Genomic DNA, 19,663 nt, shown 5'->3' with positions numbered 1-19,663 from the left:
GAACAATGTTTTTCTTCTGTTAATTCTTAATTGCGTAATGCCACTAGAATTCCTTCTCAACGCGTTTATCAATGCCAGCGAAAGAGGTCACCAATATCATCAGTAAACCCATTACCATAGGTAGTCCAGATGGCAGACGAATGCAAAGGGTATGATTCCATGCATAAATCAAATCAGCAGGACATATCAAAACCTACTATCAGCATTCATTTCTACACGCATGATGCCAATCTTTTTCCCGCACGATGGTAATCTTTTGATTTTTTGTGAATATAAAATGTTTGTTCCTTGTTTTGATTTTTGCTCTTTGGCAAGTGGCTTGTTTTTAAAGTCGAAAATGATCCAGTTGTAACTGGTAAAACCAGTGGTAAATCGAAGAATCAAGCTGGTAAGGCAGTTTTTGCTTCTTGTTTGCAAAAAATCCTAGACGAGGTTATCGCCGCTACTCTGAAAGGGCGCAGCGAGTCGTGAATTACGCGATGAGCACATAGGCCCAAGGAAGGAGACAAACTATGGCCTGTACGATTAATGTTGTGTAGAGTTTTATGCTTTAAACTGTAACGTTACATTGGTGCATTCAATGATAAGAGGGGAGAGTTCTATCGTAAACAAATCATACTGTTTTGAGCTATTTGTTGGGCCTTGAGTAATGCTCGCGACGGTTGGTGACGAGTAATTGATTATAGTTTCGCTTCTAGGGGTGATCCTCGACGCTAGATTGGTCTTCAACTCATAACGGAACTATAAAATAGTTTAACTCTACAGTAATTTCGTCAACATAATCTTCGTACTTGGAGATTCGTTGGGGATTCATACGCATGCCTCGAACCACACATCAGAAAAACAGCGGACGTGCGAACAATCACATTCAGTACGACCCTTTGGCTCTGGTTGCATTGTACTATGGCTTCAACAATACGAGTTTCTTCTTTTCGGCGTGTTCTCGAAGCTGTTACGTCTAATAGCTTCAGACGCAGGGATGACCCATCATCTCACAAATACACACTGCGCCGCAGTTGATAAGCGCGGATCGTGGTGTACTGTGATGGGCGGCTGAGCAAGCGATCGATGCAAACCTTCCACCGACCCAAACAGCATTGGAAGGCTTCTACGGTGATAACCTCCCGCCAGACTACGGAACTCGGGACCATCGCAGCGATAAGGTGGATGTGGGATTGCTCGTGTTGGTGTGAAGGATCGACCCGGTCCAAAACCGTGTCTCGATCATAAAAGCTGACCCGGACCAAGTGAAACTTTCCAGTCGTTGTTTGTTCATCGATCGCTACAACCGAAGCCACATTTCCTACAGGGCCTGCTCATACGCAACGCCAGTTGTCTGCGTGTGTATGTGCTAGTGCATGTGTTTGTGTGTGTGTGGAAAGAAGTCCTATGTAATAGTGCGCAAAGACATTGATACCGATGTGTTGTGAACAATTGTAGATTTCAAGTGACTTCCCTTTTGACCCGAAAGACCTCCATCACAGGACTGCTCACATCATCTGTGATACGATACGAACAAATAAGTCCCATCCAGGAACCACGTGGTGGTTTGGTAGTAGTTTCCGCATTCCGCCGGAAACCCTTCCCCTAAGCAACTGCTGTTTTGTGATTCTTACTCTACAGTGATATAGAGTGTTACTAGCTGATACGTCCCATCTTCATCCACCCATCAATTGTACCTGTGTGATCAAGAACTGAATGGTGAAAGAGCCTGAGAGCGGTAGTAGCAGTGTGAATTATTTCCACATCTTTAGCTCGTTCTGTTTGGCAACCACATTGTTTGACCTTTGCGAAGGTACGATATCACCTCAGCTCGTATTCGATTGTGCTATCGCGGAAACCTCACTAAAACGGCCATTTTTGTGTATGCACGTGCTATTTTTAGATTGCTCCAAAATGGCCTGTCTGCCACAGTCCGCTTTCGCCGTGCACAAGATCCGGCAGGCACAGAACGACAAGGATCTCACCGTTGCTCGTATGACGGGAGACAAGCAAGGTCCGAGATATTTGAACAAGAATAGTAAGTGTTCCTTCCCCCGAATGAGTCATTCCTTTGTCCTTGTACGGTTACTATAACGCATACGGTTGTTTCTTTTACAAAGCTCTCGACCTGACACCGGTCAAGTACAATGGGAAGCTGATGAACAGCATCTGGGGACTGTACAATCGCTACTCGCCGCACAACTTCAAGAAAAACAATGGATCCTACGGGGGTTTCTTTGGCATGCAACAGCCGTAAGTATGCTAGAACACGGCTGGCTATTGACTGTACTCTAATCGATGATTGTACCTCTTTTGGATTCGTTTCTTTCGCGTTAGATTTGCTGTTGCATGCTCTCCGATGGAGAAAGAACAACCGGTAACCAATCCAGCCGACCAGAATTAGATTGGCATATCATGTCTAGAGGATTTGTTTTGTTACATTTCTAGATCAATAGTTTGTAGAATCATGATTGTGATTTATTGGAATAATAAATGGTTTATTCTATAATTTACATCACTTTAGTTTGTGTTGTATTTGGTGTGGTGATAATCTAGCAACTGGCAACAGCAATATCCCGGGATGGTAACGTGCCTCGATTCCACAAAAAACTTCCCTCCACCTCAGAAAATTCAATTTGATTAGGGCCTTCTACTTCCATTCCGCTTAGGGCTTCTGAGGGGCTAAATCCGCCACTGCCAATATTGAGAAACTTTTCTCAGCATTTTGTTCTAATAACTTTGCTACTTACTCATGATTGTGACGCAAAATTTAAAAGCTGTAGATTGCAAAATGTTGAAGGAACTGCTACTTGTCTTCGGTTGGCAAAAGAGCAAATATTTGAACTTACGACCTACGAACGTTCAAGGACTTATATTTGGCAAGCCAATTTAGCTGATAACATGTGGCGAATTGTGTGCACAAAAATTTTGTTTGCTGATGGGAGAAAGAGATCTTTTGAAGGTTAAGGAAATTTCGAGAGCATACACAATATGTTATTAATATTATTCACAAGTAAAGAAAGTCATTAAAAGATGCATTTTTTAAAATAATACTTTCGTTCAAAGTGGTTTGCTGGTTTGTGTATTTAGTGAGCACGCCTAAAGTTATGCAATATGTAAAATGAATTTTTGGATTTGTTGATTTGATCGTCGTTACGTTTGTAAGAAAGCGATGCCCTTTAGTGTCTAGCCCGACTGGCATCTATTTAGCATAAACTGATCCAGTTCACCCTGCGCTTCTGGAGGGTGGAAAAGGACTACGCTCGAAGGTGTGCGCTACTAAGCCACGAGATAGCTCCGAGCAAGATCAATGCCCGCCGTAGAGCATCGCCGTACTCGACTTGGCACCTCTGTTCCGTTTTGACAAAGGACGGAAACATAGACGAGTTTCAAAATAAGTGAAGGGACATCCCATCCTTACTAGGCTTACTCGTTATGGTAAAACAGACACTCTTATCAGTGCGCAAGTAGCATACAAAAAGCAGCTATTTGATTATCATGTCCTGTAGTCACGTTGTTCATCCTCTTCCTTGTCCTTTTTTTATTATTTTTTTATAGTTTTAAGATACAATGTTAAGCCTTTAAAACATAACTTTTTTGTAAAGAATGATATTTTTTCCTTCCCTAAAAACAGACAAGGTCATACAAATTAATAAAAAAATGGTAATAATCAAATAAATACGCTAAAGGCCGGGCTACATTGATCGTACTCGCAAGCGTAATTTTTATATTCACTAGCGCATCTGGCGGCGACCAGCGCAAGCTAGATGTGGGTATAATTTAAGTGCCAAAATTATTCATGCTTGGTGTCTCATCAATTTTCGACCAGGCTGTCTGTATGCCGTAACACGTGCTATTTTTATATTAAATGTATACAAATAGGCCGGTAAATTTTGCTTACAATTTTATAAAAAAAAAAGTTCTACCAAGCAATATGACAAAGCCGTTCCTCATGAATAAAAAAACTCGCTCTATACTAAAAACCGCTACAATACCAAAACGAACAACCAGTTTCACACACTCTGCAATGTAGTTTAAATGATGAAATAGATGGACAAACCCTACAACAAATTATTTAAGCACTTGTGAAACCTACAAACACTACATTTTTCAATAAAATGTTCAGCTCAATTGCGGCCCCGAGCCGAGCCGGCGATTCACAGACAACAGTTCACACACACACACACACAATTTTCGTTAAAAACAGTTGTACTTACTATTTTTTCATTGCGTCCACTGCTTCCTGCTTGTTCCATGGCTAGAAATACAATATGTATGTTAAATTACCACATATTTTCAAAAAAACATACACGACAAAATATCGAACATACTCACCGAGCTGTTTGTTTACTGGTTTGTGATCAAAATTATAGGCTCCTCGACCCAAAACGCTTTTTGACAGATAAATTATACCAGCCTCTAGCTTCGACCCGCCGCCGCTAGATGGCGTATGCGTTCACAAAAATTACACTCAGGAGTACGATCAATGTAGCCCGGCCTTAATACTTTAAAAGCTAGGTGGCGCCATCTGTTGCTAAATAGTGAGTTTCTTCTTCTCGGCTTAACGACCCACTAAGTCACGCCGGCCATCAAATGACTTACGAAACTTGATGATACGTAGTTGGATAGTCAGTCCACCCAACGGGTAAGGAAGTAGGCTAGATTTAAAAGCATGTAAGTGTATTTACTCAGCACAATGTGCCGTATGTATTACCACTGACTATATAAAAAGATTAAACCTTATTAAAGATTCATAATTGTTCAAAAATTTCCAACACAAATAAATAGTGAATAACAATTCTTTACTTAGGTGAGTATTACAACAAAGTGAGTAATGAGAATGAGTAAAAGCAGCGTCAGTGATCTCACTCGGAGCGAATAATCATTAAGGGTGAGGGTGGAAAATTATCATAACCCACAACACAACACACACACACACACACACACACACACACACACACACACAAATATACGAACACCCAGGAGAGACACAGAGCATAGAAAGGGTGCACATGAGTAAGTGTGTGCGTATACGTTTGTAAGTACCAAAAAAGAGCGGGCGGTAATAGAAAGAGACGTTGCAAAATAGGGGTGAAAATAAAACACCAACAACACACGCCAACGCTGGTGAGAACAGACCGTCGGTGGCACACACAGTGAGAACGAATGCTCTCGTGCCGAAAGGGCATCGCCAGAGAGATGGTAGAAAATTCTGAGCAAGCAAGGTTTGTAGTTTTTCACTCCTGGCCGATTGTAGGGGGTGGATTTGCCAGTTTCGATTTGCTTGTAGGTGAATGAACAACACCAGCGTAATAGCGGTGCGAGTGGTAGCTATTGTTTTGCGAGTTGGTGTGACACAGTGTTTGCAGCAGCACACCACAATTCTATTCCCACTTTGAATCCATAATAGATTGTAACCGTCGTAAGCAGTACTTCGAGCACGGTTTTGGTCTAATTATTTAGCACAACAACTGTGGTGTGTGTGTGTGTGTGTGTGTGCGTGTGGCGCGAGTGTGTTGTCAAGAGTGTGGTGCAAATTAGCATTCAAAAGTAGCAGCAAGACACACACACAGAGGCACACAAAAAATCAAGATGGATATCGGAGGAGCATACGGTGGCGGTAAAGCAGGCGGTGCATTCGATCCTATTGCATTCGTACAGCGTCCAACGGTCATATTGCGTGCCGTGTGCTGGGTTAGTATTCGCATCGAGCGAGGCTTTGCTAGTTTAAGAACATTCGAATGTGGGCTACTTCCTGGTGTGTATGTATAAGACGGGCACGGGGAGGGTTTCTTCCTCATCTTCGCAATGCATTAGCGACGTTCCCTCGGAATAGGACGAAAATCGATTTTCCTGGTAGAGTTAGTTGCTCCAATCGTCGTACGGTTCTCACGCGCGTTTGCGTTCACGCTTACTCAAATGCTCAGGATTCACTCTCCGGGCGGACACTCTCCCGCACAAGTGAGCATTATGGTTGCGGTGCGGTTCGGAGGAATGGACATCGAATTTCTTGTATACATTTGTACCCCTCCTGGCACACAACCCAAACTGGTGCAGCGGAGAAAGCATTGTAAGGGTGCTTTCCAAAAGAATTGTTGGGGATGTTTTCGATATAAAGCCCGAGTTAATTATAGCTCCACTTGATCAATGCGAAAGTGCTTTGAAAGGAGTCACATGTCACAAAGACAGAAGTACTAAACACAGGCTATGATAGTATGGTTTGAAGAATGGTATCGCGGGCAGGTCTTTATTTATGATTAATTCCCATTAATCGAGCATGGGTTTCTCTCTCTGGCATCCTTTTTGCACGCCCGTTTACATAACATTTCAATCCATAAAGTTCTGCCTTCTCCACTACGAACATTTTCGATAGTTCTGCGATTGACAGTAATGCTGGACTCTCCTGCCCATACGCTTTGCCCATGTGAGACGCATTTCTCATGCTAGAGCCGAAGACGTTCGGGTAGAGGCCTGTGACATAATAATATAGACGCACGGGTGTCAACGGTGATGGCACGCGAGCACACTTCCGATGCTTTCAACTGGTGTGAATATAAGAGCAAAGGACTGAAATACATGGACATTACGGAGGAGAAAAAAAAGGGACCACTCGCGTGGAAAGCTCTCGGAATGTGTGAAGAATTTCCCGTAGCTGTTCACGTTTCCTGCCCACTTGCCCATCAGCAAAGTCCTATTGCCATTGGATTGTGAGATTCCATTGACGTTTGCGGTTTCCCAACGGAGAACGGATAGAATACGCGATTCGTCTGCTAGTCCGAAGAGCGTACCAGCTTAACCTCACATACAGCTGAGGATGCGTGAGTGCCAGCATTACTTTCACACACACACACACTGTGTGTGTGTGTGTGTGCGCGCGCTGGCACCACATTCATCTTGGACTTGGCACGGTTCTTTTCTATGGCGCCTCTGAATGCCGTTTGATGAGCGTTTTATTGATTTCGAATGGCGTTTTTTTTCTATTATCCTCAATGGAGAAAGGGTATGTATGGGTGGATGGAGAAGGGTAAGGGAAGAAATAGACGAGACACCATCAGCACGAGGGTACGAGTAGATCGTGCTAAATGTGACGGGTCCATTATTAACTTCAGCATCTTGTCACGAACCGTCAGCAGATGCGTGTAATATGCCGTAGGTTGAGAAAGTGATACGGGTTGAGTGGAATGGATGGTCAGGTGATTGCATGTAGCAGCATTAACGAGCATGTCAGAGCATGTGAGAAATATCTTACGCTAGGATATTGAATATTTACTAGCGTCTTTATAGTATAGAAAATAAATTTTATTATTTTTATAGTATCCACTTAGTATCCTTTTGACAGCTGTCAAATATAGTTTAGAATCCTTCCAAAAATGAATCTGCTGTATGCTGTGCATATTTTAAATTATTTTTATTGTAATTCAAAATACACCTTTAATCAGCAGCGAAGATAATACAAATTTAATTACCATTCCCTTTCAAAGCTTAACTCCCAAGCTAACCCTTCAAAATGATGTCTTCCCTTTGCGTCCTTATATTGTGATAAAATAGCTTCGGTTCAATCCGTCCCGTGGTTATTGCTGCGGAACCATAAAGCACACCGAAAAAGGGTCAAACCTCATCAAACAGCGATGGAAGGGAGGGAAATATCGATTGAGAATGTCATCAGGATTCATCTCTACTTAGCTTAAGTGGGTATCACGCCTCACCTGCGGAAGAAAGCTCACCACTTCAGAATGAAAGCCTGAACTTTACACATGTGACATGCATCGTTATTTGAAAGTTGTTTTTTTTTTGCTTCCAAATACCTTCTCCCTGCATTGTACCGTACCGCTCATTAAAATGCTCGTTGCATGTTGTTCGAACTGACGAACCCTGCGGCTCCATCCATACTTTCAGCTATTTGCGATCATCGTGTTCGGGTGTGTATCGTCCGAGGGATGGCGGGAGGGTGCGAACGGTAAGGAGTATTGCATAATTAATGGCGATGGTAATGCCTGCAACTATGCGGTCGGTATCGGTGTGATCGCTTTTCTCGCCTCGATGGGCTTCATTGCGGGCGAGTATTTGTTCGAGCAGATGTCTTCGGTAAAGACGAGAAAGCACTACGTGCTGGCTGATCTTGGCTTTTCGGGTAAGTGTGAAATGAAAGTTTTTTTTTTTTAGTATTTAAAATCATTTATGTATGCTGTTTGGTTGTGTTTTGGTACGTTGCGAGTAATTATAAGGGATGAAATGCCCTATGAACGAATGTTGTTAAATTACCCTCATCGACGCCTAACACAGCCGTAAAGTATGCAATTCCCAGTACCTTTTTACCTTGAAGACAAAAAATAATTCAGTTTAAAGCTAAAATCTTGTAACAAGCCAAATACAACAATTTTATATTTAAACTACTTCAATTCTAAAACAGCTGAATTAAATATCTTCAAACAAACAATATCTTGACACAATGTAAGAAATAGTTAGTTAAAGTTGCCTTTATTCCTTCCTTTTAGCATTCTGGTCATTCCTGTTCTTTATCGGCTTCTGTTACCTTACCAACCAGTGGGGCAAAGCGGACGATCCTCCAAATGGGGAGGGCGTTAACAACGTACAAGCTTCCATCGTGTTCTCCTTCTTCTCGATCTTCACCTGGGCCGGCTGTGCGTACTTTGCGTTCCTGCGCTTCAAAGCCGGCGTAGATCCATCATTCTCCTCAACCTACGAATCGGATCCAAGCGCTGCTCAACAGTACGCCGCCTACCCAGCCTCGAACGATAACGACCAGTTCCAGGAGGCACCGTTCTCCGGGCAACAGCAGCAGCAGCAGCAGCAGCAACAACAGCGAGGTAAGAATCGAACGTAACGCCTATAAATACAGCGCATGACTCATCGACATTTGTGCTTTCAGCAGACTACTCGCAGCCTACGTACTAAATAAGACGACGACCATAAAGTTGCATCCGGGGGCATGCTTTAGTGGCAAGGAGACGGAGCGCCAGTTCTTCACAGGCGAACATTTTGCCAATGTTTGCAGTTGAAACTAACAGTTAAAACACTTCCTTTTGGGGCATAAATAAGACGTACACAAGAGGGTGAGCACCATCGGGTGAAGAAGTATTCGGTTTTGTGATTTAATTTTATAAACATAATTTCTAGCACTATTCCCTTAACATTTGACAGTGATGATGAGATTATGTTGAATTCGATGATTATTTCAATAATTTTTACCATCAACTAAGAACCAAAAAAAAAAAAAAAAACGTAACTCCTAATGCAAAATATCATAGAAGCCTGTTTGTGGTTTAAAATATTTGTTTTTGGACAAATTAGCATTCAGATTCGGCTTGCAGAGTATGAAACCGCTCAGATACAGTAGATACAGCCTTCCATGAAAGGTTTTGGAACGGAAAAGTATATTTAAAAAAACAAAAAAACAAGTATGTTACCAAAGAGTATTGGAACCACACCTGAAATATGTTGAGGTGCGAGTTTGTGTGGTGTGTGTAATGAATAAAACTGGCTAAATCGTGTTTGTAACTGTAGTATGAATGTATAAAGGTATGCAAAACTGAAAATGATTGTGTACGCTGTCGGTGTAAAAGTAACGGCTACAGAGCATTCGGATCAGTTCAGCAGTACGGTTGAAAAGCAAACAGCCATGTACTGCTGAAAGATTGTAAACAAACAAATATTATTAAACATCCTATCAGTTTGATTGATTCGTTGAGAACGGAATACATTCCAGGCGGCTCATAAACCGTTCGAACAACATAAACGCCCTTTTGAACGTGGAAAACGTGACGAGTTAGAAGGGATGTTTAAAAGATCAGCAAAAAGGCATCAAATGGCATTTAAAATAATGATGAGCGTTGGTGAAAATTCTATAGCGATTATTTTAAAACCGAAGACTTAGATAATCCTTAGCATAATACAGTTTTGAGTAACTGCAACAGAGGCAAAAAAGGAATATTTATTAAACTATAAATTAAATAATTTATTTATTTTAAAAAGTTGACCAGTAGAGGAAAACAAACAAGCAGTTCCACTCATAAAGTCCACTTTGATTTAAAGTTTTACATAAGGTTTATGTTTTTAGTATGCTGATATTACGGTAAAGATTTCAAATCTCTCATCCAATAACACACACACACACACACACTGTGCGATAATCAAAGACAAGCGGGATAAAAACGAGATTTCGCCAAAGCTCATGTTAATCGGCAAATAGAATCAGCCATATCGAATCTCAATCTCTTGCCCACCTTCATTAATAACTTCGGTACAATCGATTCGCTTCACACAACTTATTGCGCTACTGAAACTGGAACCGAGAAACTCGTGAGTGGCACATGAAATTGTCGAAATATTTGTTAGAAATGATTGCGAAACAACTCGCAACCGGCAGCAACAATACAAAGCAAAACTCCCATCATATTTTACACGCTTAAAGTACCGAACATGTGGTTAAATCTTATGAAAGCTGTTTCATTATGAAAGCAACAGACAAACAAACACACTCACACCTAGTTGTACTGGCAGCAATGATCAAGTATTCTTACACAGTGCTAAACCCATCGGCAGGAGGTTGTTATTGGATTTTGGATCGGTATCAAGGTGCTTCCTCTCCAGCAGCAGGGACCCCTTAGCGGACGTACATTTTGGAAGAGACAGATTTGGAGAGAAGACAGACCAATATCAATGCTCATGGTTAAAGCCCCAATACCGAAATCTCACAAAACACACAAAAACACTCGTTGCTAAAGGTAATAAAATTATTGATAATAATAAAAGTATAACACAAACATACAAAACGAAATCGGACAAGTCGGATCGAACGTAATGAGAGAAAACGGAAAACTGTGTGTTCTGTAGCAGACATATAAAAAGAGCGTTAAGAAAATATGATTAGAGTAAACAAACAAACAAACAAACAAAAACACATAAGAAATAAAACAAAAACATACTTAGCTGGAGGATGACTAATTCAGAACAACAAAACAACTTGCATACGAGAATAACATTCAAATAGGAGAACAGCCCCTTCAAATCCTTTCTTCATTTTGGTTGAGTTAGCAAACATAATCGGAGCTAGCTGAAAAGCATCTTAATGTCGGTTCCAACACACAAACATCACGTGAAGTTCAATGTAAAACACACGCAACCAAAGTAAGGAAAAAAAAACCAATGTTATAAATATACATCGTGCACTATTTATATATGAAATACAAGTTTCACCGAGCTGAAAGCTAAAAACAAATGCGAAGAGCGAAATGTGGCACACTGTTGAAAGGAGAAAACAGAAAAAAAAAATCGAACGCAAACAAGCAAAACATAAACAAACCAACACTCTCCCACTACGCAGAAACATTGACAAATACACGTACGTTACCGTTGGAAATGAGAGTATAGAAACAAAAGACGATATAAAGAAAATTAAAGAAATAAACAAAAGATCGATATATTTACTTGCTGGTTGCATTGTAGTGAGCATTCGTTTCGTTGTTATAAAGTGTGCGAAAACCTATTGTAAATAGAAACAATAAGGACGTCAAACAAAATGGAAGAAGACGATGAGGAAGGGGCGAGAGATGGCAAAATGCTAGTGTAAAACCGAACAGGCAATTGCATACCTGTGGGGCCATCGCAAACGGCACCCGTACACAAACAAAAGATTACAAATGGTGCATTGTTTTATTTTGCCGAATAGATTGTGATAATTTGCAAAATGTATTTTTTTTGTTTGTTTTCGATTTAGTAATTCATTGTTATTCGTACTGCGCTTTTTCGGTCTTATCGGATATTTCCAATTACTATTGCTTTAAGATGAAATAATTTTATGTTTGAATATTTTACAATACACTCTGGAATGAATCCATTTTATTTGTTTGTGCTTATTTCGCAGCAAAAGCAACTTAAAGTGTTTGTGAAAAAAAAAATTAGTTGCATGCCTGATTTTAACTAGTAATTGCTTTTACACTTATGAGTTGAAAATTTGTTGGTAAAAAGAAGGTACGAATAGAATGGGTATGGAACATACGTTAATAAATAATATCAAATAACAAAAGTGGTGCTCTTATTGGCGTACTTCTATTATGATTTACATTGAAATCGTTTAACAGAAAATATTTAGACACAATTTTCGTTTGTCTAGCGTTAAGTGACTTATTGAAACACCTACTAAAAAGGGTCTGTTACACGACACAACTGGTTCCAATTATCATAGCAAAGGCTAACTAAACTGACCCAGTAGATCTCCAGGTGTTTAAGGTATGTTTTGCATGTAATTTTGCAGATCGTCTCTCTGCAGAGAAGGAACATGCTGTAAGAAAACTTGCTATAGAATAACTTTCGGCCTCCAAGTTCATTCCAGTCTCCAAAACTATTTATACACTACTGCCTCATAATAGTGGTGAGGACTACTAACTTCATTGGTGAAGTTAGATGGGTTAAACAGATGTGAAATTTGAAGCAATCCTTCATAGTTTTAATCTGTTTTGAAGCTAACAATTATCTAAGTCCTAGAGCTAGCCGTTGTCATCGAGTCTTTAAAATACTTGTTGGGCTTACGATTTTGGATAAAACAATAACACTTGCTGCTCATTTTCAGATACCTCCGACTCAACCTTTCAAAACCGGAGGATGCATCCGACTTGATAGGAATAATTTCGACTAAATTGAAGACCAGAGGATGCCACTGACCGTAATTAAGAGTTGAAAGTGTTGGCTAGAAAGCTGCTTTATTCAAGTTCTTTCTCGCTAATTTGCTCAGTCAGCAGTCAGCTACAACTTTTAACCTAGTTTTTCAATCGATCGTTTTTGTTTTGTTCGTTCTACCTTTTTTCCTTTGTTTTATTTTTTCCATTGATTTTCTACAGGCAGCACATTGACGTTTCCTTGCGTACGGTGTAATGGGGCGGCACCAACATGGTACATTTGTCTCATATTTACATTTCTTTGCTTTTCTTTCTTTAAAAAATTTGTGTCCTGATTAGTAACATATTCTTACCAATAGAAATGAACAATAGAAAAGAAACAGGGCAATAAATGGCGTAGGGTGACGTAATCGAGTGGCATGATTCGGCAGAATTAGTTGCGGACGTACCGAAGTAGGGGATAGAAGAAATAAAAGGATCCTTGTTGAGAAGATCGATGGCGAGTGAACGAAAAGGATTTAATATCCTCGTAACCTATCATAAGCTTTTGCAGTAACAATAATTACAGTACAGTAATTTTATGTTCTTCTTGGTCTGCTCAAGTATAAGCACGACATGGCTTGCAAAGCCTCTCCCTTCAACACGCTTGTTTCGTCGGAGGGCTTATGCATCTTAGTTGTTTAAAATCCCGTAGGATGACAGGACCGAAGGACAACCAGTCGCTCATAATAAGGAGAACAGACGCCAGCGCGATATAACGCATCCTCCCGAAGGGTTAAGTTTCCCCGTACACCCAAACTCAGATATTTGTAGAGATATGTTACCGTTCTGTACGCCGCGGACGTATTGAATCGGAGCAGGGAATGGAGAACATATTTGATCCTTCAAGACGCATCAAACCATACCCATATTTCATGGCATTTCATTTGTTTTTTTGTCTGCCACAGCTGGTTGAACAAAACATTCACTTACAGCTACTAAACAACTACAACTAAATCTAAGGAACTGGGCAAGCATCAAGCCCGGAATGCAATCAGGGCGGAATTGAAATTAAACAGATTGGCAACTACATTCAAGAGACGGAAGCATTCGTGGAGAGGATATTTGCTTCCAAACCGTGTACGACGCCTTGTAACAGATATAGGAGCACGGTAACGTAAAGTACGGGACGAGACATGCAGATTGATAGAGGATAGAAGGTGAGAGACATCAAGTTCATTCAAAAGGACAGAGGCGATGAATGCTACATGTGCTTTTGGCACTCTTTTAAAGCTGAAGATTGAGGAGGACCTGTGCGGTACTGCTGCAAACACTAACAGCAGAACCGAGTCCTGCTTCTTCAATGTTACTTACTGCAATGCTACTGGCTTACTAGACTTGCCGATACCACGTAGTTGGTTAGTCTGTCCTCAGTACGAGGGGAAGCGGTCTGGATGGGATTTGATCCCCGGTCCTGACGTATGAAGACCGACGCCGCTGTCGTGTACACCACCAGGCCGCCCCGCTTTGTGGTTAAGTTATTTTAATATGATTGTACGCAATGAGTCCTCAATCTTGGCTGGATACTACCTGGTGTTCAACAGTAGTTAGCAGAATAATATCCGTTTGCAACTATCGTTGTAATTTTTAAACCCATACACATTTATCTGCGTTACCTGCCATTCTCCCAACCACCTGTCATAATCAGCCTGTAACTGGCCTTGGAGCAGGTCAGCTCATCACTTAATCATTCTTTAAAGCAGCTGCAGCATCACCCTTGGACAGGCCACATAATTTCCACTTGATAAAGTCTACGTTGTAGTAACTCGTGTGTGTCTGATTGATGAATCTTAAAATAGCCAGTACGATAACGGTGCGGACCCTTGCTAGAAATAGAATGCAATAGATTACACACCAATACGGAGCGACACGTCTTACAAGATCATGGATAAGGAACCTTTTCTTGGTTAGGAAACTGATCTGGTAGCTAATTAGGTATTTCTTAATTTTCCAATCTTTTCATGTGTGAGAGGATTAATCTTCTCAAGGCTTTGAAATAATTAATAGTAGACGTTCGTGTTTTTGACCACCACAAATTTAAGTTTTAATTTCATTTGACCGGCAAATAGCTTTATTTATACATTCGGTAATGATGCGTTTTTAAAATATCCCATAATGACGTTTTTGAAAGGAGTTTGATGTATTTTTAGTAAATTCTTTGAGTGCTAGCTATATTTTCTCACACAAGGTTAGTAATTTCCAGAAAGGCTTAAAAACATAACACTTAAAAAATATTGTTTATTTTTAAAACCGTTGCATGTTTATTTGCATCACCTCGAGACATTGTTTACCCGTTTACCTCTGTAGGCTAGCGTGTACGTTCGCCTTAGCGCACATTAAACGCGCCTTACAATCTGCGATGCGCCCATAATCTATTTTAGCACTTCTCGGAACGCCGACGCTTCGGCAAAGTGCTTATGATAATCGTTCGTGCCGGGATTTCCACCCGGCGGTGGTAAGTTTGCCCTGCGCAGACTGTTGTAACACTGGAGAGTGGGAAAGGGATTTGGCGGGAATCCGGAGAGTCAACCTACAAGTACGTCAACAAGCCAATATTTACCCATCAATTTCTATGCGCCGATCTGTTTGTGTGGCTTCGTGAGTGAGTGCGATTTTTTGTTTGTTTGGCGTTTTATGCGCCGCGGTAAATATGACAATGAGCACATGAAAGCACGGTTTCAAATCTTCTTCGAAAAGAATTTATTGATTTTTCAGGAAGGTGATACGGCGAGAGTTACTCATATATACACTTACTACAAGACAGCTTAATTTGCACTTGTTGGCGGCTATTTCATAACAGCACAGTGGGAAGTTTGTTTGCACTAAAGATTTTCGCGACTGGTTGTAAATTGAACCACTTCTGAATAAGTGACACGTTCCCCTTTGCGGACATTGAATTGTGTTCAAATAATAATATTTATCATTACTGCCACATGGTGTTTTAAGCGGAAAATTGCATTTCACGCAAGGAGCTTAATTAGGATGATCAAATTGTACAATTCATTGTAAAGCTGTGTCACGTTTCTCTGGCATACAGCTGCGAATTTATGCCGCTGCCATCTGTTGTTATTCACATTAAGGATATTCTTCTTAAGGAAGAATAATAAGGACGGTCTGGGTGGTGGTAACCAACAACGGTGTCGGTTTTCACACTGCAGGGCTGGGGTTCAAAATGCTTCCGGACCGTTCTCCGTAGTGAGGACTATCTATCCAACTCCGTGGTATCGATAAATCTAGTAAGCCATTAGATAGATGGCCAATGTGACCTAAGTTAAAAAAACAAATATTCTTCTTGTTTTTGATCAGACAACCTTCATAGGTACCCTGCCATTCAGGGCTTTCGTTGCTTTATTAAACCCAAAACCGGATGAAAAGTTCAGCGCAAAGGGAAACAATTCCAATTCCATATTCATACAGCAGTGTTTATTACTCTGTGGCAGTCCTGGGGCGATCCTACGACTGAGACGGTAACGGTGCCTATCTTCACACGGCCGGGCTAGATATCTAATCGTGTTGCTTTATTATTTTTTTTTTTCGTTTATTTATAGAGGCTTTGAGTCTTAGAGACTACATTCGCCTTTAACCTAATACAAAACTATGGCATATGTAGCTTAAATATTATAGAAAACTATTGCCTATAAAACTATGGAAACTATTATGGCATATGGTATCGGATAAGTTTGAACTGTTGCTTAAATTTCTTTGTATAATTAACTGATGCGTAAAACTCTAATGAGGTGGTTCTGCTGGAGTTTGTCGGGTGATAGGATTGTCGTTAAATCAGTTTCTAGTTGACAGGTGGCTCGGTGCGTCGTGTATCCATGGCAATCGGTGAGGATGTGGCGGACGGTGATGTCAACACCACAGAAGTTGCAGAGTGGAGGACTAGATTTTTCTTGAGTAGGAGTGCGTAAGGTGGGTCGCCTACCTATACGAAGGCGGGAAAGTACTCGTTGGATGTGGCTGGATTCGGTATCTTCCCATGAAGAGGTGTTGTTCTTGATAGGACGGAGTTTGTTGCTGAGGTCTACGTTGTGCCATGTGGAGTTCCAGTGTTGGGAGATGATGGTGTAGGTGAAGCGGATGGCATCACGGCGTGAAAGGGTGTTGTATGGTTCGTCTGGACGGAGCCGACCATTGTTGGCAAGTTGATCGGCTTTCTCGTTTCCGTTGATTCCGGATTGACCCGGAATCCAACAGAAAACGATTGTCGGGGATGTAGGTATGGAGTCTAGGAGCTGGATGTGGGGGTTTTTGGATGTGGCGTGTTCCAAGGTAGCCAGAACACTAGCACTGTCGGTGCAGATGACGTTCGGTCGATCGGTCTGTAGTCCTTCGTCGGAGGCTAGTTGAATTGCTATCGCTTCGGCGGAAAAAATGGAGGTGTGATTAGGAAGTTTGATGGCGCAGTTGTCCGGCTGAGGCTAGATGAACGGAGCCGTCTGTAAAGATATGATGAAAATGTTTGTATTTAGTCTGAATAAAGTGAGTAAAGTTACTAATGGCGATGTGGCTGTTTTTTCCGGTTCACCGGAGAGAGCTTTTAAGTTCCCAGTCTATAGCAGATGTACGGAGATACCAGGGACGAATTCCCCGCCGGGTGGGTTGGATGATCGGTGGTAGTTGTTGGTTGGTGAGTGTCGGTAGTTCTGCTTTTGCTCTGGTGATGAGTGCAGTTACGTCGAGTCCTTTTTCAAGGATCCGAGCTGCAGCTTCCACTTCCACTTTATAACCCGACCCTCTCGGTCACTGTCGAATCCCGTCAACCCCTGTTTGCAGGAGTTTACGGGATTCGCAAGCGGAGTGAGAAGCCTAGGCCAGGATAATATCGTCTGCGTAAAGGAATGCTTAGATTTCTGTAAAATTGGGAAAAACAGGGGTTCCATGCTAATGAGGAAAAGGGTGGGAGAGAGAATGGCACCTTGTGGGACGCCATTCTTTAATGTGTAGTGGTTATCGGTTTCTTTTCGGTTACTATTGATACTCTAGATGTCCGGTCCGTGACGAAGTTTACAATGAACTTGGTTAGACGTCCACCAAAACCCCAGCGGGACAGCTGTAGAAGGATGGCATGATGCCATGTCCGGTCATAGGCTTTGCTAAGGTCTATCATTGCTAGGTCTATGTGGTGTTCGTTAATTCTGGCTTTCTCTAGTAAATCGTCCAGTCTGGTAAAGTACGTTTCCGTACCGCTACCACACCGAAAGTTGCTTTTTTATTGAGACTTAAAGACTGGTCTTTGAAACATTTTTTCCGCTACATACACACCGAGCATTCCCTGCAAGGACTGACATGATGGGACCTCAATGACCAAAGTCCTAATCGATGTGCCCCAGCTCAAACAACTCGCTAGACGACACCACCTTCTTCTAACGATTCGAAAATCTATTCTTCTGTCATCGAGGCAACTTCAGCGGCCGTGAGTCGGTCCTCTTCGATGAACACGAAGTCGGCTTCATAATATAAATCTGGGCACTTGCTCTCTGATACGTAAAACGATCGTCGTTGGCGCTGCTCTCCGTACTGGTGACCCAGGTTCTGGATCGATTCTTGCCGCTCAGACGGTGGTCGATTCGTGAGTTTGTTGCTACCGACATTATGCATCTCAGAAGTGACAACACGTGTGACCTCAGCGATCCTACTTCACGATGGCTGGTTAAAAAAAAGATGACCCAGGAGGTTGCTGTTTCGGGCACACCAGAACCGCTGACAATTCCGAGACGACTTGAACGATTGAGCATTATTGATTAAGCAAAAAGAGACATTATACATTATTAGCATAGAGCATCAACATGTTATTTTAATTTGAAAACTTAAATGCCCAAAATCAAGCATCTAACAGCTAAAAACAAATAAAATAACTTCGACTAGTCTTCTCACCGTCACATATACAATCTTACAAAGTAATATCACAATGACTACTTTAGCTATCACGAATCATTTAAATCCATCATCGAAAATATTGCTGATGAATTCACCCACCCGCAAACGGAAATGCAAAAAAGCTCACTCAAACATGTGCATAAAAAAGAGCACACATCCAACACCACCCATCCATTAGCTTTCTACGACACGACAACAAACATTAAACATGATCGTTGAAGCTGTCTACTACCGCCCGATCAGTCATACTTTGCATAACCGCATTACCCGCGCATTGATCGCTTGCGTTGCTATAGTGATGAGCTGCAAAGTGTCAACCGTAGTCAACCGTAGGCTAGTCACACGCGAAACCTTGGTGGGGGAAAACCCCCTTCGAAAAAAAGCACACCGCAAACCGTATGTGTGTGTGTACACCAGGTTTCCGGTACGATTGCTGATCGATTAAACGCACCGGTAGAACCGTACATAAATTTGGATGACGTACGGCGTTTGTTTTGGGTTGGCTGGTGTTGAGGCTACGCCATCATCCACCAAACATTAACCATCAATAAAAGCCGACCACTGTTGACGATTGGCAAAATGGCCGCCAAAGAGCAAAGAAGAGCTAGGCGGGCGGGGTGGGTAGGGCGCCTCCTGACAACCGAACGGCAAGCAGAATCGTTGCCGTTGATAAAGTATTTAAATAAACCGTCCCGTACGGTTCAGCGAATCATTTGACGTGCCGTAGTGCGAAAGTAAAGATCACACAAAGCGGGGCGCGTAAAAAGGTGCCCAGGAACCGCGTTCGCGTACAGACATTGTGGTGTGTGAAATTTTCGAAGTGTTTTAACAGTATTGGTGCCGTTTGTCGCGATAGCAACTCAACACTGTGCGTCTGTCTAGCATCATCAGCACCACCAACATCAGCATCATCCGGTAATGAGCTGATAGCTGATCGGAAACCAATCGACGACGGGTGGAAACGGCCGTCTCAGTGTGAAGTGAAGTGATCGCGAGCGACGAGCATAAACGGGACACATCCGGAATCTTGACAGGCGGTGCGTTTCGAATCTCAAACAGAACTCAATCAGCCGTTGAGCGTGCGCGTGCGGTTTGTGCTGCTGCGAAATTAGTGCGAGAATTAG

At 41.8% G+C, this 19,663-nt stretch overlaps 3 protein-coding genes across 6 annotated transcripts in view; all 3 read left to right on the top strand.

Moving 5' to 3' along the window:
- LOC126556033 (fatty-acid amide hydrolase 2) overlaps positions 1-19,663 on the top strand; it is a 526,247-nt gene that overhangs the window by 230,804 nt on the left and 275,780 nt on the right. The window lies entirely within an intron of this gene.
- The window catches only part of LOC126556377 (uncharacterized), a 306,838-nt gene continuing 288,831 nt past the window's right edge, over positions 1,657-19,663 (top strand). For all 3 annotated transcript variants that reach the window (XM_050211643.1, XM_050211642.1, XM_050211641.1), the window contains exons 1-4: positions 1,657-1,795; positions 1,886-2,020; positions 2,103-2,235; positions 2,320-2,393. In XM_050211643.1, the coding sequence (XP_050067600.1) occupies positions 1,699-1,795; positions 1,886-2,020; positions 2,103-2,235; positions 2,320-2,386 (432 nt within the window). In that variant the 5' untranslated portion in view covers positions 1,657-1,698 and the 3' untranslated portion in view covers positions 2,387-2,393. The remainder of the gene's footprint in view (positions 1,796-1,885; positions 2,021-2,102; positions 2,236-2,319; positions 2,394-19,663) is intronic.
- Positions 5,560-8,916, top strand: LOC126556298 (synaptogyrin). 2 transcript variants are annotated; one of them, XM_050211542.1, is made up of 4 exons: positions 5,560-5,676; positions 7,879-8,113; positions 8,478-8,810; positions 8,876-8,916. In XM_050211542.1, the coding sequence occupies exons 1-4, from the start codon at positions 5,575-5,577 to the stop codon at positions 8,896-8,898; spliced, it is 693 nt and encodes a 230-aa protein (XP_050067499.1). In that variant the 5' UTR covers positions 5,560-5,574; the 3' UTR covers positions 8,899-8,916. The 2 variants fall into 2 exon arrangements, with proteins under 2 accessions (XP_050067499.1, XP_050067498.1); XM_050211541.1 differs by having other exon boundaries at positions 8,873-8,916.

This window comes from Anopheles maculipalpis, chromosome 2RL, assembly GCF_943734695.1.
Source record: "Anopheles maculipalpis chromosome 2RL, idAnoMacuDA_375_x, whole genome shotgun sequence".
NCBI lineage: Eukaryota > Metazoa > Arthropoda > Insecta > Diptera > Culicidae > Anopheles > Anopheles maculipalpis.
The sequence above is the reverse complement of the archived record's forward strand: the minus strand, read 5'-3'. Positions and strand labels throughout refer to the sequence as shown.

Excerpts from the sequence above, each read along its gene's own strand:
- LOC126556298 (XM_050211541.1), top strand. The coding sequence starts at position 5,575 with ATGGATATCGGAGGAGCATACGGTGGCGGTAAAGCAGGCGGTGCATTC. Across the intron at positions 5,677-7,878 it reads TATTGCGTGCCGTGTGCTGG|CTATTTGCGATCATCGTGTT; the intron begins GTTAGTATTCGC and ends CCATACTTTCAG. Across the intron at positions 8,114-8,477 it reads GGCTGATCTTGGCTTTTCGG|CATTCTGGTCATTCCTGTTC; the intron begins GTAAGTGTGAAA and ends CCTTCCTTTTAG.